The following is a 17,342-nucleotide window of genomic DNA, read 5'->3' as shown; positions in this document are numbered from 1 at the left end:
GTTGCTGTGCGTTAGCTATGATTTCCAAAAAATCCAATTCCAAGACCATGTCAAGGAGCTTTTTTCCTTTGTTTTCTTCTGGGAGTTTCATTTCTTACAATTAAGTCTTTAGTCCATTTTGAGTTAATTTTTATGAATGGTATAAGATAGGGGTGGTTTGATTTTTTTTTTTTCATGTGACTATCCAGTTTTCTCAGCACCATTTATTAAAGAGACTATATTTTCTTGTTTGACATTTTGAAATAAGGGCTACATAAGTGTGTATGTAGTTGTGATTGTGCTGACAGCAGCAGATACCACAAGTGGCATAGCCTTTGGTGATGGGATTTTTCTGAAATGGGCAACAATTCTTTTATTTCTTTTGTTAACAGTTCTTGGTATGGTAAGGTTCTAGACAAAATATGGTTCAGTCTTTTCTCAGTTTACGTGGTTTAATTGCATTACTGGAAAACTCAGTGTATGTTAAAATAGCACAAAATATTTTGAATTTTTGTATACACTTTCAGGCTTAGACATTTAAGGACAGAATGATTTTCTGGCAGGCATTTGACAGTCGTGTGAAAAGTAGCATAATTGTTCATTGTGCAGAACTGTCTCCTGCATTGCAGAATGTCTAGATTTCCTGGCCCTGCCCATGAATACCAATAGCACGCCTTAACCAGAAGTGCACTTAATATTTCCAAAATTCCCTCTAGGGGGCAGTTCTTTTGTGTTGAAAACCATTGACCTAAATTCTTGAGTGTGTCTTGTTGGCCTTACCTCCTAATCAGAATTGAGTTTTATCACTTGTTTTGCTAGTTTAATAGGTACGAAACGAGACCTTTGTTGCTTTACTTTGTTTTTTTAAATTCATGTTTATTTCCAATATATATTTTCTCTTCATTGTTTTATTTACTTTGCCTGTAATTATAGTGTACATCTTTGTCTTGAAATTTTTTGTGTATTTTGTTAATATTTAGCATGTTTTTTCTATTAGATACATTTTAATAGTTAAGTTCAACTTTTTCATTGTATCCTTTCTACTTTATATGTTTCTTGAAAGCACTTATTTCATTTTCTGACATTTAATCATTTAAATATTAATGCATTTAAAGAATTAGAATTTCTTACATTAAATTTATTTGTAAGTTTTTAAGAATTTAAGAGCTATTAAGCCTTAAAGCTTAATAGCCTTGGTCTTTCATAGTGTGTTTTTAAAGAATGATATTCCTGTCTTTTTTTCAGAATTGGAAGGGATAGCAGCTATGTCTTAAAAATGCATGTTCCCAGGCCCCAGTCCAGATCTATACAGAATTTCAGTTTCTAGTGATAGGGTCTGGAGATACACAGATTCTGCACCCTCCCCCAACCCCATGATTCTTGTGTATGCAATGGAGTTTGAAAACTAGCTTGCCTTTTTTTTTTTTTTTTCTTTGCCTTAAAATATTTTTTTCTCTCCAATAGTGTGTTGTCTGGAATGTATGCTAAATATTTAGATATTCTTTAAATATTTGGAAACCATCCAACTACTTTAAAAAAAAACTAATAATTAGCATAAAACAAATGGACATCTTCCAATTTTATTTGTATACGACATGCAAAATTTTTGACATACCTCAGTGGAATAAAGCGAACTTTCTAAAGTCTTCCTGTTTCCCACTGGTAAGCCTTGACATTCTGAAACATTTATGTAGTATCTACTGCATGCCAGGAACTATTTAAAGATTTAGGAAGTGAGGTTTCCATTCAAAAAAGGCTGACACTCTTGTGGTGAAGAGATCTTTACATGGCTAACAAATAAGTTAATGTGAGGCTTGGTATGAACAGCCTGTAATAGACACAAGGGGGAGGGTTGATTTGGGGAGTAAAGAAAAGGCTTACCAAAGGGAGGACGTTTGTGCTGTTCCTCGAAGGAGTAGTAGTACTTCCTAAGTACTAGGATCGAGGTGGGGCACGGCCGTGCAGTTAGTGGGGAGTAGTGCAGGCAGTAACACAGGGTATGAAAAAACTTGTTGGGTTTGAGTGATCATCGTTTGTGGCGTTAGCTGGGGGAAGGGATACACGTTGGAAAGTGTTCATAGAAGATGAGGCTGGGGAGGCGGAGTAAGCAATTTCAATTAGAATTCTAACAAGGTTTGTTTATTTTTTTTGGATCGTATAAAATCATCTTAAGTTTTATATAGAAGAATACGTATTTAATAATTTGGCCTGAGAATACCCAATAAAGCTTTGAAAAAGAATAGTGGAGGTCGAGGGGGCTTCCTTTTTAGATATTAAAACATTCTGTAAAGCGACCAAATTTAAGTCATTATGGCATTGGCATAGGAATGGACAGGCGGATACATAAATAGAGCCTATATAAATGAGGATTTAGTGTAGACAAATTGGTATTTCAGTTCATTGGGAAAGGGTGTATTTTTAACAGATGATGATGGCATAACCGACTGTACATTTACAAGATAATAAATGGCACCTTTCCTAAGCTACTCATATAAGTAAGTTCCAGATGAATATAAAACTTAAGTGTGAAGAAATAAGCAATTGTCTTGTGGGAAATCTAGGAGACTGCATATACACTTTAGGGTTATGCTTTCACACTTTTGGACCTAGACCCATAGTAAATGTATTTTACAGTGTGACCCCAAATATAGTATTTACGGAAGGTGAAACAAGTTTCACAGAACTTTGCTTACCTTTACTATGTGCGGTACCTTTGTTGTATATCTTCTTCCATGTAACTGAAAACAAAAGTATTACCCATTACATTTATTTCATGACCCACCGTTTGAAAAACACTGATAGAGGAGATGGGAGGGAGAAACCACCGAAGCCAGACTCAAAACTAGAAGCTATAGGGGTGGCTGGGTGGCTCAGTCAGTTGAGCATCTAACTCTTGATTTTGGCTAAGGTCATGATCCCAGTGTTGTGAGATTGAACCCCACAGCAGGCTCTGTGCTGAGCATGGAGCCTGCTTAAGAGTCTCTCCCTCTCTCTCTCTCTGCCCCCCTCCCCCGCTCACTCTCTTTGTCTCTCTAAAATAAAAAACAAACAACAAAAAAACCTAGAAGCTATAAAACATAAATATATGACTAGAACAATGAAATCTCACTTCATGCCTATCACGTTGGCAAAGAAAGAAAAAGAAAGTACTCCTTGGCAGGAGGTGGGGAGTGGGAACAGGGAAGGGCTCTCATCCATTCCTAATGTAGTTGGTTGTTAGAGCTTCTTTGGGGAAACAATCTGGCAAGACCTATTAACATTAAAAACAAATGCCCTTTGATCCAATAGTTCATTCTTGGGAACTTGTTCCATAGAAGTTAAAAGGCCACTGTTTATATGAACAAGCGTGTTTATTGCATCATTTCCTGGTGACAAAAAAATGGGAAATGGAGTAAATACACATTATTAGGAGATTGGTTGGATAAGTTATGCCACACCCATGCCATGGAATGTTACACACTCATTAAAATGAGTTTATTATTAGTTGGAAAGATATTCATGAGGCATTGTTGAATGTAAAAAAAACCCCACAGATGTAGAGAAGTATACAGTCCCTATCTATGCAAGTATATAAATTATTTTGATGTGATTGAATTAGGGTAGAGCAAATACAAGAGGAAATGTTAGGTTGTTAACATGGATTATCTATCCAGGGAAGTGAATCATTTGGACAGGAAATGAAGCTAAATAAAATGAAAAAGGTAAAAAAAAACCCACTACACTAAAACAAAGCAGGGGCGCCTGGGTGGCTCAGTCGGTGGAGCATCCGACTTCAGCTCAGGCCACGATCTTGCGGGTTCGAGTTCGAGCCCTGGGTCGGGCTCTGTGCTGACAGCTTGGAGCCGGGAGCCTGCTTCAGATTCTGTGTCTCCCTCTCTCTCTGCCCCTCCCCCATTCATGCTCTGTCTCTCTCTGTCTGAAATAAATAAACATTAAAAAAAAATTAAAACAGGGGCACCTGGGTGGCTCAGTCGGTTAAGCATCCGACTTCAGCTCAGGTCACAATCTCGTGGTCTGTGAGTTCGAGCCCCACATCGGGCCCTGGGCTGATGGCCCGGAGCCTGGAGCCTGTTTCCGATTCTGTGTCTCCCTCTCTCTCTGCCCTTCCCCCATTCATGCTCTGTCTCTCTCTGTCCCAAAAATAAATAAACATTAAAAAAAAATTAAAACAAAAATTAAAACAAAACCTCTCTGTAATCTAATATTCTTGTGTATTTATGTAAGGGGCTGTATGTATAGTGTGTGTATATTATGTTGTATATACATATGCACGTATGTACGTGTTGATTTAAAAAGGTGAGGAAAATGTGTGGTGTGGGAAAAAAAGTTATCATCTGATGGAGATGGCTCCCTGTCAGAACTTTGCCTTTTTCCCCTTCCATTTTTGAGAGTGTTTATTTTGGGGGGAGGGAGGAAGAACACCAGAATATCCTTGGGGGAATCCCTTATAAACCTGAGGAAGCAGAGACAGTCGTAATAGTTGAATCCAGCCTTCCTTCAGATTGTAGGTACCTTGTTAGATGCTGGTCTAACTCTCTTGCCGTCCCATGTTCAGGGCCTCTTGGTCAGAGGAGAACATCAGACCTCATAGGGTCGCTGAAAAGTACCTGGGCCCAGGGTCCATCAGATTCCAAAAAGAAGCTGAGAAGACTGGGGTTGGGAGGGTATGCAAGAGGGGAGGTGGAGGTGGTAGGTTCCTCTGTATGGAAAGGAGAAAGAAAGGTAGTTGGGGCCCAGTCTATGAATGACTTTGACTTTCATGCTAGGGAGTTTAATCTTCGTTCTTCAGGCCTGTAATTCTCAAATGCCATATCCTTTGGAAAAACACTGATACTTGAGCTGGAATGAGGTTTTTTAAGATGAAAATTTAACAGTGCTGGTCTTTCCCAGTGTGAAGAAAAATGAGCTTAAGGGAAGAATTTTTTAAAGATTAAGTGTACCCCTGGACTTTGCTTAAACTCTCTGGCCAGGCATACAGATTTCAGAACAAGTAGAAAATGGATGTTGAAACAGAAATGAATTGGAGAAGGCTAACTAATCATCCTCAATTCTCTTCGTGAGTATGGTGTTTATGATGGTAACGTTTACATTGCATTCATACAGATACGTTTTCTGTGGCTAAAAGTTTTTTATTTGTGTGGTAGACATAGATCATTTCACGGGGGAATGTATAGGATAGGAAGAAGGCAGTACATGCCATGGTAAGGAACATGGTCTCTGGAACCCAACAGATGTGGAAACAAACCCAGCTCCACCATGTTATAGCTCTGAAGCCTCAGGTAAGAAGTAAACCTCTCTGTGTCTCTGCTTTTTTGTCTGTGAAGTAGAGATAACATTCCTTAATATTCACCGAGTTGTTGTGATGATTGCGTGAGTAGCATGTAGTAAGTGCTCATTAAGTGGAGCTCTTAATATGTTTTCTGAAGAACACTGTGACTTCCAGGTGTTCCGTTACCGGAAATTTGTGTGTCACTGCTGCAGGGAATGAAATACTCTCGAAGAATTTTATGTCTGATTTGAGGACATTGGTGGGAAATTGCAGGGGTATGTTTCTAGCATGATAGAAAATTGCTGGAAATTGGAAACTGTTGACTGAAGAAGCTGGATCTTGGAGTAAACTCTTTCCTTTGTCTTCCTTTCTCAGGGTGCTTCATTCTTCTATCTTTTTCTATCTTGGAACATAGAATGAGGAGGGCTCCCTCATGTTAGGAGTGTACCAAATCAGATCATCTTCTCCCCCTGCACAGTGGCGTCTGTCCCAGTTCCGCTCCCGGGCTTCTGAGGCTCTTTTGGGGAGGTGCTTAGACAGCTGCTTCCCAGGGTCCACCTTCCTACCTGACCTCACTGAGAGGCTATTTTAGGACATTCTCAAAACATTTAGATGCGTATTTTCTCAGTCGTCTTGGCCATATGTTTGTAGCTGCTTTATCTTACCATGTAGGATAAATCTGTTCTGCTTAGTTTTATTAATTTGCAACAGTGTTTAACAATAATTCTGTTTTGTCTTTTCAGGTGCCATTTGGACAGTCCTTTAGCGGCACGATGTACTCTGAGTGGAGGTCACTGCATTTGGTGATTCAGAATGATCAGGGCCACACCAGTGTGCTGCACAGCTATCCGGAGAGCGTTGGGCGAGAGGTGGCAAATGCGGTGGTCCATCCTCTTGGGCAGGCCTTAGGTACCCCTTCAGTGGCTGGTAGTGAGAGCTTGTTAAAAACTGACAAAGAAGTAAGTGTTTTCTTCGTTTCGTTTTACTATGTGAAAACATAATCTCGTCACTGAGGAATTTATTTAACATTGTCTTTTTAATGGCTTTCTGTCTAATGGAGTAGTACATCTTTCTTAATTGTGACCTTTGTTTGGGTTGAAGGCTGGGCTGACTGAGAGTTTGTGGGGGTCATAAGGAATACGTTGTGCCATTGTGCTGCTGGCTCCCTACCGGCCAGACCCAATTCTCCACTTGAGCTGTGGGCGCGAGACAGAGACTTGAGTGTCAGGCCCCTTCCCCTAAGCTCTGGGCCCAGTCTTCAGATTTCTATTCAGAGGTGTGTTTGGAAGGTCTTCGCTGCTACCCCCATATGGCCTCTGACTGAAGGCCTGTCTTCTGTCAACTTTTCAGGCTACACATATGTGTTGAACCTGAGGTCCTCCTTTGTCTCCGTGTCTGCCTGCCCTTACTGACTCCCAGGTTTAAGAGTGCTACAGAGCAGCTAAGCCTATATGGTTGTGAGCCCAAGTGTTTGGAATTGGAGTTGTGTTTGCTGTCCCTAAAGATAAGGGCTCTTGGAGTAGCTTGGCCTGAAGTTGGTCCTGTTCTTGGATTCAGGAGATTGGGTTGAGGTAAAGTTTTCAGAGGGAGGTCATGAAGGGACCCTGAAAATGGAGGGATACAGGAACTTGCTAGTATGAGGTCTGGCTAAGATATGGGATTAGAACTGTGTGCTGGAGGAAGTTTATACAACCTTCAGGCTTTGGGTTAACTTATTTCTCAGACTCACCTTTTTTTCTCCCTCTTTTTGATTTCTTTCTAATGAAGGAGAGACGAGACTTAATCTAGACATAAAGCTAGTCTAGATATAAAACTAGTCTAGATATAAGATTTGTGACTCTAAAGGCAGTTTATTTACTCTCTATAGGCCATGGGTTGCAGGAGGGTGAAGCTCCTCCGTTTGAGGAGTGTTTTTCTCTCTTCACAGGACCTTAGCAGAGACTAACCCCTGAGGACTGGCACTTGGCCCTGGTGTACTCTCCTCTTGGTGGGTCTGGAATATTCTCCTGGGAAGAGATGCCACATGGGTGGATAGAGGCGCTCTGGTGCCTGCCTTGTTTGTTTTCCTTTCCTACCTTCTAAAAGATAGGAGACAACAGTCCTTGAATCCAGTGTCCTCTAGAATTATACAATTAAACTATTATGAAGGTGACACCTAAGATGTTTTCTCGTTTAGGTTTCATCTGACAATTAGGGACTTGCAGCCCCTTTTAAAATCCCTTCCTAGGCGCGGTTCCGTTCCTCCCACCCTCCTGTGTTTGTCACAGCTTCACTGTGCTGTCGCAGGCTTAATCCTTATTGCTCTTGTAGATTATATTATATTAGATAAATTCTAGTGCTGTACATATTTTTACCCTTAGCTCTTGTAGTTGTTTTTGAGCTTGAAATTTTCAGGACCTGTGTTTAATCTTGTTAGATTCAACTTGAAGTCTTTTGGGATCCTGAATTTCTATCTAACAAGTTAGCTATCCATTTTAGCTTTGTGGATATCTACAGATGGTCAGCATGTGATCTGTTCTTCTCTCTTTTCCTAAGTTAAAATCTCAGCAGGGCCTTTGGTGTGCCACTGGGCACCGTCTTCCTAAATGATCTTGGTACATTAGCCCATTGCTAGTCTCTCATCTTGTGTCTTATAAATCCAGCCATTCTGCCTTCCTATGGGTCCTATGTCTCCATCTTGTCCACAAGGATATCCTGCCTCTGACCACATTTCTTGCTAGAGCCCAGATCTCCCTGAGCCAGAGAAGGGTGTTAATGGTATGGTGAGAGTAGCTTTAGATATCTAGCTGGAAGACTAGGGCTCAAGTTTTCAGTTCTACCATTTCCAAACCAGTGACTTGTGCCAAATTGCTTAATCTTAATAAGTGTCAGTTTTCTTATCGATAAAGTGAGGATAGTTTACCTTCTCACACAGGGTTATTTTGATGGTTAGAAGCTGCTTATGAAAGTGCTTTGTAAACTGCCAGGATTGCACAATTGTCTGCTGCCTTCATAGTAACCTTGTTAATAAAGGAATGATGCTTGTCTGGCATGATTTGTTCGTTTTGAGTATGTTGGTTCCTAGTGATCATGCTTTCCTTTTATAAGTGCTCATGAATCATCTGCTTAGTAATTTGTCCCAGAGTTTAGTGTGGAATTCCCTGAAACTTTCCAGTCTGTAGTATCTGGAATATCATTTTATCTTCTTTTGCAAATTGTGCCGTTTTTCCTTTGTCGCCACATCATGTTCATTCTTCATGGGCAGGTTCTCTCAACCCTTATCATGTGATTCAGTTAAGTAAAGAGGCTGGAATTCATTTAGTGCAGGTAAGTGCCTTGTTAAGATCTTACCCAGCTTGGGGTGCCTGGGTGGCTCAGTTGGTTGAGCGTCTGACTCTTGATCTTGGCTCAGGTCATGATCTCACAGTTTGTGGGATCAACCACCGCCACCCCTGTGGTCCACCCCTGCCTGCCCCATGTCAGTGTGGAGCCTGCTTGGGATATTCTCTCTCTCTTTCTCTCCCCCCCCCACCCCCATCCCCCATTCGTTCACATGTGTGCTCTCTCAAAAGAAATAAACATTAAAAAAAAAGATCTGGGGCACTTGGGTGACTCCGTTGGTTAAGCATCCAGTCTTGGCTCAGGTCATGACCTCATGGTTTGTGAATTCAGGCCCCCCCCCAGAGCCTCTCCTGGCAGCACAGAGCTTGCTTCGGATCCTCTGTCCCCTTCTTTCTCTGCCCCTCCCCACTTGATCCTGCACACGCTCTCTCTCAAAAATAAACAAACATTAAAAAAAAATTAAAAAAATCTTGCCCATCTTTAGTCCCTTCTCACTTGTGTTTGTTCTTACCTTCCCATGTTCATTATGTTCTTTGGCAGAAAAAAATAGTCACAAAATAAAGAGTTGAGCAGTTCATCTTCCTTCCTGTTGTTTGTTAATATTGCATAATCTGGAAATGGAATATAATTGAATGTATGTATATGATTTCCTAAATGACACACATACCTGTATATAAATTAAAAGGAGAAAAGTAGCTAAAATTTTCTATTTTTTTGTCCCAGTCTCTATGGAAAATCAGGATGACCCATATTTGCTTTTTATTTCATACTGCAAATAATAATAATGTCTAATGGGTAAAGCCAACATGGAAGTGATATTTAGAAAGAAGTAGTTTATTGTTTTCTTAAATATTTTGCTTAGGAAATGTTGTCTGAGTATGTTTTATCCATGGAAAGTACATTCTCAAGAATAAATCTGGCATATAGTTGAGATGAATATACTGTCAATTGAGAGATTTTTGGTAATAAAAGAGGTAAACATTTTAAATCAGTCTGCTGAGATACAGTAGGGATGTGTGATAATTCTGAATGTATATTTTCTTTTGTTTAGGTGAAATGGACCATGGAAGTAATTTGCTATGGATTGACCCTTCCCTTGGATGGAGAGACTGTAAAATATTGTGTTGATGTATATACAGACTGGATTATGGCTTTAGTGTTGCCGAAAGATTCTATCCCATTGCCAGTTATTAAAGAGCCTAACCTATATGTTCAAAGTATATTAAAACACCTGCAAAATCTTTTTGTACCAAGGTAAGCTATACCATCTGTCTGACCTGTTACCAGGATTATAATAAAATATTCATAAATGTTACTTTTTTCTATTATAGGAGCTGATTTCATTGTTAGTCTTTTGAAAAGTAACTTTCATTACTGTTTAATTAAAGAATGTATTAATATGAATGATAAGAGAGATGGGCTTATATAATATTTACTAGGAGTTTTTATCAAGTGTGTACTCATTTTAAAGGCTTTGGTTTTGTAAGATCTGATAGCTTTTAGATATTAAAATACTGTGACCCCTTTCCCTTCCATTCAAAAAACATACTTTTGCCTGTCATAATTCTTTCCTCCACTTAAGCTAAAGGCACCTAAGCCTTCTACCTTAAAATGAACCTTTCCTATGAGAGAATGAAGACATCAAAGTAAGCAGACTTGAAATTATTATGGACAAATTCATAGTTGGCCAAAAGATGATCTTAATAGTTTGGTACTGATTTTTTCCCCTACCTTCTGAGACAGTGACCTTAAATATTATAATATGGGATATGTACTTTATTTGGGCTTAATTTTTTTTTTTTTCCCTAATTCTAAAAGATTATATGTCATTGTAAGGAGTTTGGGAAATACAGAAAATAATGGAGAAGAAAGCATTAATTAGGGTTTCCTTTAAGAAAAATCTGTTTTCGGGGCGCCTGGGTGGCGCAGTCGGTTAGGCGTCCGACTTCGGCCAGGTCACGATCTCGCGGTCCGGGAGTTCGAGCCCCGCGTCAGGCTCTGGGCTGATGGCTCAGAGCCTGGAGCCTGTTTCCGATTCTGTGTCTCCCTCTCTCTCTGCCCCTCCCCCGTTCATGCTCTGTCTCTCTCTGTCCCAAAAATAAATAAACGTTGAAAAAAAAAAAAATTTTAAGAAAAATCTGTTTTCAGCTATTTTTTTAATGTGTTTGAAAGAGAAAAAGGGGCTTGCTTCCTTTTGGGAAAGTTCTCATTAAAGCTTTTTTACTATCAGGTGGTAAGGGACTTTGGGTCTTCCAAAAACCACTCTGCACATTTTAGCTTTTTAAATTTAGAAGGAAGATTACTTTGGGGTGCCTTGCTGGCTCAGTCGGTAGAGCATGCCACTATTGATCTCAGGGTCGTGAGTTCGAGCCCCACATATGTTGTAGAGTTTACTTAAAAAAAATGTTTTCTTAGGGGCGCCTGGGTGGCGCAGTCGGTTAAGCGTCCGACTTCAGCCAGGTCACGATCTCGCGGTCCGGGAGTTCGAGCCCCGCGTCGGGCTCTGGGCTGATGGCTCAGAGCCTGGAGCCTGTTTCCGATTCTGTGTCTCCCTCTCTCTCTGCCCCTCCCCCGTTCATGCTCTGTCTCTCTGTGTCCCAAAAATAAATAAACGCTGAAAAAAAAAAATTAAAAAAAAAATGTTTTCTTAAAGAGTTTTAGAAGGAAGATCACTTTGCAGAATTTGAATAAAAAAGTCTCTGTTAAGAACTCTGATGTGTAGGATCAAGTATAAACTCCTTGCCTTGTGTGAAATGCTGGCTGTCATCTGGCCCCTAGCCAGATTAGCTGCTGCTAATTCTGCATGAGCCCTGCTCACTGGTCAGACTCATAAATTAAACATTTCCTTAAGACTCCATCATGATCTTCCCCATCTTCACCTACCCTTTTGTTTTCTTCCTCTTCCTCTCTCTCTCTCTCTCTCTCTCTCTCTCTCTCTCAGCTGTCCACATCTTACTCTTGTTGGTTCATTTTAAATTCTGCCTTGTAAAGAGGAACCTTACTTTACCATCCAGGCCCACAGTGATCATACCTTTTCTGAACCTGTGTGGTTCCGGTACTTCCTGTGTCACTCTTTTATCTCTTCACTGTTTTTTTTGCTCTTAAAACGTGTGTGTCTCATTTCCCCGTCTAACGAACTTGAAGGCAGGATCTAGGTCGTATATATATTTTGGGCTTTCGCAGTACTTGGTGCGGTACTGATATTACCTTAGGTGTGAATTAAATGCTTGTTGCTTGATTTATTGTTTTCAAATAGAAGTAATAACAGGAGGTGGTTGGCAGTGATTAGCATATTATTTGTGTCTAAGGCTCTTCTTTTTTTTTTTTTAAAGTTTATTTTGAGAGAGAGAGAGAGTGTGTGTGAGTGAGAGAGGGGCAGAGAGAGAGAGAGGGAGAGAGAGAATCCCAGGCAGGCTCTGTGCTGTCAATGAGGAGCCTGATATGGGGTTTCATCCCATGAACTGTGAGATCATGACCTGAGCCAAAATCAAGAGTCAGACGCTTAACTGAGCCACCCAGGCACCCTTCTAAGCAGGTTCTTCTAAAATGGTATAATAGTTCTGGTGCTTTCTTGTCATTCCATGTAGGAGACTAGTTCACTGGGCTTTTTCTTTGGCCATGGGACAGTCTCATGGGTAGTATTGTCACTGTTTCTTTCCTATTTGTACCCTTACCACTTCTTAGTGCTCAATTCATTTGTATTGATGAAAAATACCAATGGCATTTGAATTAATTGGGCTTTTTCTTTTTTTTGCCTTTTGAGAACCTGAGTAGCTTGTTCATTTTACTGTTTGTAATTAACTTGTTTTCTCAAGAGTGTTTGCATGTTTCTGAGAGGATACTGAACTGAGTACTAGAATTTTCCTGGCCAACAGTGTCTTAGGGAGCTGAATATTTTCAGTGCTAAATATTGGGAGTTAGGATCTCATCTTCCTTTTTTTTTCCCCTTAAGTTTATTTATTTATTCTGAGAGAGAGAGCGCGGGAGACAGAGCAAGCACAAGCTGAGGAGGGGCAGAGAGAGGGAGAGACAGAATCCCAAGCAGGTTCCACACCATCAGCATAGAGCGCGATGCAGAGCTCGAACTCAAACCGTGAAATCACGACCTGAGCTGAGCTCAAGAGTCAGACACTTAACTGACTGTACCACCCAGGTGCCCAGATCTCATCTTTCTTTATTGGAAGTATCAGGTTTTTTTAATCCATATCACAAAATTGTCATCAAGTTTACTTAGTTGTTGTTATAAAAGTGATACCCAAAGTGTTTTTACCACTTTGCTAGAGATAAGTCAGAGTGGGGATAACCTTTCTCTTTTTGCCTATCAGTTTGATCTCTTTTTTGTTTGCATAATTGAGTGAACAGTGAACCATCTTTTAAAATCGATTAGGGTTTTCATTGCACAAATATATTGTAGTTTAAAAATGTAATATTCGGGGCGCCTGGGTGGCGCAGCCGGTTAAGCGTCCGACTTCAGCCAGGTCACGATCTCGCGGTCCGTGAGTTCGAGCCCCACGTCGGGCTCTGGGCTGATGGCTCAGAGCCTGGAGCCTGTTTCCGATTCTGTGTCTCCCTCTCTCTCTGCGCCTCCCCCGTTCATGCTCTGTCTCTCTCTGTCCCAAAAATAAATAAACGTTGAAAAAAAAATTAAAAAAAAAAATAAATAAAAATGTAATATTCTTCTAAAGCAGTGGTTGGCCAACTTTTTTGATAAAGAGCCAGATAGTAAATATTTTAGGCTTTGTGGGCTATATGGTGTCTGTTGTAACTAGTCAATTCTGCTGATGTAGAGAAAACAGCCATAGATAATACATAAATGAATGAGCATGGCAGTGTTCCAGTAAAATTTTATTAATAAAAAAAAACAGATGGCAGACAAGATTTGACCATGGGCTATAGTTCACCAGCCCCTGTTCTCAGAACAGGTTTTCTGAAGATCATAAGTTGTTTTGGAAAATATTGAGGGGAACAGAAAATCTCTGGTATTTAGACTTTTCTACTTATTTTTTAGTAAAGATGACCTTATTTCCCTTAGCCATAGAAACCTGGACACTGCTTATGAGTTTAGGCCTTCTTAATGAGGGGACAGTACCTACAGAGCAGATGTCTCCTTTTGTACCACTGGGCAGATAATTGGAATTGGTCGGTAGGCCTAGGTTACCACTTGGGATGCTTAAAGTACTATCACTAAGTTGGAGAGTGTCAGCCCCAGTGCTGTTTTGATTCTTACACTGGACTTTTTCTTGTATGGCCAGAAGAAATTTATATAGCTATTATATAGTTTCTTACTGTTGTTCAAGTAGCTAGAGTTACAGACACAAACTGGAGCCTCATGGCTTCACGTGAACTGGATTCACCTCCAGCTGAACATGGCCATCTCCCTGCTCTTGGGGGCTCTTGCCTTTTCCTAGGTGAATGTCTCATTTTGCTCTAGGTCTGACTTCTTTAGGAAAAACTTAGGAATGTCATTTGTTTGCAACTGTAAGGTAAGTGTCTGGTTTTCTGTGCCATGGCCCAGAATCTGAGAATCTTCTATCTTAAGGTTGAGGTGGGAGTGCTAAGGCCACTCACTTTATTTTCTGGATTTCTTGAGGAAGCTCTGAGATTGTCTTCTCTGATTTACTCATGTTTTATCTGTTCTTTGTGACGTGAGTCATAATATAGAAACTTGTCCTCAAGATTCATTTCAATAATATTAGTTACTTGTCTTGGGTTGTACATAGGAGGTCTGGAGGCCAACTCACCACTCACTTATGCAGTGAGTTTTCTGCTACTCTTGAAATTCTCAGGTAGTCTGCTTTGGAAAGCAGGGATCAGGGGCTGGGGCCTGGACCTCTGTCTTCAACTCTAGCCCCAATACTTTGATCTGTTTTATTCTCTTGGGAAAAAAAATGCACTTGTGGACTAAAGAGTTATAAAACTTTTCTAGGGTATCTTGGGAACCACCATCTTAGGTTAAGTTGCTTTTTTTTTTTTTTTTTTTTTTTTAATTAGAACAGCAGTAGCAGGTGCTCATTTCTGAGGCAATTGCCTCCATACCTCATCGGTTTTAGTGACCTGTGAGAGTATTTCATTGGGTCTGTAGGTTCTTGTCTAGCAGGCATTAGTTTCAGAGGGACTGTGAGCACTATGAATGCACATTCTGAATTCTTGTGAATGTGTATTTGAAAAGGATACAAAGGCCATTCTGCTTCAGTGTGAGCAACAGAAGTGGCTGTGGATATTAACGCATTCACTCATCAGAAAATGGTGTGCCTGTTACGTGCCAGGCACATTTTAGACTTAGAAAATCCAGAGGGGAAGCTTACATTCCAGTGTTCCCCTCCTTCCCCAGGAGCTATTCAAGCTTTCAGAGAAGTGGTTGGTTGAGATCCCGGAGTGACAGACTGTGTGACGGTGAAAAAGCTTTGAACCGAGGAGGGTGCACCTGGCCCTGTCTTCTGATGCTCTTAGGGAGTGCCGTTGGACCATTGCTTGCTGTGTACATAAGTTGCCTGTCCTTAAGTTGTTGCTCTCTTTCCTCAAGGCTTGTCAGTGATATCTGTCTGTCTTCTTCAGACAGGAACAGGGCTCCAGTCAGATCCGACTATGCTTACAGGTCCTGAGAGCCATTCAGAAACTGGCCCGTGAGTCATCCATCATGGCACGAGAAACGTGGGAAGTCTTACTGTTGTTTCTTCTGCAGATTAATGACATTCTTCTAGCCCCGCCAACTGTTCAAGGTCTGTTTATTATTATTTTTTTTCTAGTTTATTTCCAAGCTCCAGATACAGTTTGCTTTAAACTCAACGATGTGTAGACTCAGCGGGGATTTACATTTTGGCATGGCATTTGGCAAACCAAGGTTAAATAACAGTTCTTAGAATTGGAAGCCCTCACAGGCATAATATGAAGTTACTTTACCTTCAGTGATGATTTTGCTAACGTGGGGGGAGCCTCTTCATTAATGCGTATTTGATAATGATAGTAGTAGCTTGTTTAGTATATTAGGATAGAGCCTATATAAAGAACAACTAACTAAAGTAGAACCTGTAAGCACTGTACCTGATTACAAAGTAGTTATCAAAGTAGACACTAAAAGCTTGACAGCTACAGAAGATACTTTGTTCAGCAAGTGAAATCTACAAAATCTTCAGTGTTCTGTCTGGAAGTATGACAGTTTGCCATTCATTACCTGGAAATCAAGAAGCCTCCCGTTTTATACCTTCAAATTGTATTTTAGAAGCCCTGCCGTGTATGTTGTAGCAAGCTTACCCAGATTGGAAGTTGATATCCTAGTACTGGGTTCCCTTGTTGCCTGTTCATCTGTGTGGTCTCTTTGCTAACAGACATGCACATGTGCTTGTGATCTCACCCAAATACAGTCCAGGAAAGTACCTAAAGGAAACCACAGAATTCCACTATTGACCCCATAATAGGAATACTTTGTTACTGATAGTAGCTGGCCAGTCATTGACTCATTGGCTCTTTGCTGCAGAGTCCTGGTGCCAGGGGTCTCAGCAACTCAAAGCGGGCAGTTCCTCCCCTTCTGGGGCTTATTGTTGAAATTTAATTTTTCATTTGAAATACACATTCTTGTAACTTTTCCTGCTAATCCCAAGTTTGCCTTGTGGAGTTATACAGAGTACAGACCCCTGTTTTTCTCCCTAGTTCCAGGGCTCAGGACAGAGGGACAGGTCTGGTTTTGTGGTTGAGGCTCTGTTCTGCCCAGCATCGGTCCTGTTGCTCCCTTCTTTGTCCCTCTCTCCCTTGAAGAGTAGCTTTCAAACACCTGAAAGTTTTATAACAAAGTTTGGAGGTAGAAAGACCTGGGTGTTTATTTGCTCTGATTCCTTCACTTACTGACTGTGTAAACTTGGACAGGATACTTAAGTTTTCTCATCTAAGTTTTCTCCTCTTCAAAATGGGTATAACTAACAATTGGTAAAAGTTAGAAATACCTATCCTGCAGGATTAATGTGAGGAATATGTGAGGTCGTATACATGAACCAGTCGGCACAGAAACGGACCCAGTATTCACACATCATAGACATTTGTCCTTTCCCTTCTCCTCTGTGTCCTGTCCACTTGCTGGAAGACTAAGATCTTTGATAAGAAAGGAGCAGGGTGACTCGAAAACTTTTTTAATGCTTTATTTATTTTTGAGAGAGAGAGAGAGAGAGAGAGAGAGAGAGAGAGAGTTAATGAGGGAGGGGCAGAGAGAGAGAGAGACACAGAATCTGAAGCAGGCTCCTGGCTCCGAGCTGTCAGCACAGAGCCCGACACGGGGCTCGAACCCACGAACCGTGAGATCATGATCTGAGCCGAAGTCGGACTCTTAACCGACTGAGCCACCCAGGTGCCCTGCGACTTGAAAACTTAATAAATGATAATTGGTTGATGTCGTTATGATTTTCTTCATAGGCGTTCCTAAGAATAGTTTCTCATTCTTACTAATTAAATGGCTATTTGAAAGTCAGAACTTAACATTGTAGTTATTTTAATTTTTTGACCACTTATCTCAAATCATTGAATTAAAGATTTTTCTTTAAAAATGAGTGTGCCAAAGTTGTTTTCTTTTTGTTGGTAAGGTGGCATTGCTGAGAATCTAGCAGAGAAGTTGATTGGTGTTCTCTTTGAGGTTTGGTTACTAGCTTGTACTCGGTGCTTCCCAACACCTCCTTATTGGAAAACAGCCAAGGAGATGGTGGCAAACTGGAGGCACCACCCAGCAGTGGTGGAGCAGTGGAGCAAGGTCACCTGTGCACTCACATCAAGGTAGGTTGTCTTCATTGAC

General features: G+C 40.7%; 1 protein-coding gene across 3 annotated transcripts in view; it reads left to right on the top strand.

Moving 5' to 3' along the window:
• The window catches only part of RALGAPB (Ral GTPase activating protein non-catalytic subunit beta), an 89,010-nt gene that overhangs the window by 8,104 nt on the left and 63,564 nt on the right, over positions 1-17,342 (top strand). For all 3 annotated transcript variants that reach the window (XM_047851840.1, XM_047851838.1, XM_047851839.1), the window contains exons 2-5: positions 5,992-6,207; positions 9,621-9,823; positions 15,125-15,288; positions 17,137-17,323. In XM_047851840.1, coding sequence (XP_047707796.1) covers positions 6,022-6,207; positions 9,621-9,823; positions 15,125-15,288; positions 17,137-17,323 — 740 coding nt within the window. In that variant the 5' untranslated portion in view covers positions 5,992-6,021. The remainder of the gene's footprint in view (positions 1-5,991; positions 6,208-9,620; positions 9,824-15,124; positions 15,289-17,136; positions 17,324-17,342) is intronic.

The sequence above is a fragment of the Prionailurus viverrinus genome, chromosome A3, assembly GCF_022837055.1.
Source record: "Prionailurus viverrinus isolate Anna chromosome A3, UM_Priviv_1.0, whole genome shotgun sequence".
Classification (NCBI taxonomy): Eukaryota; Metazoa; Chordata; class Mammalia; order Carnivora; family Felidae; genus Prionailurus; species Prionailurus viverrinus.
The sequence above is the reverse complement of the archived record's forward strand: the minus strand, read 5'-3'. Positions and strand labels throughout refer to the sequence as shown.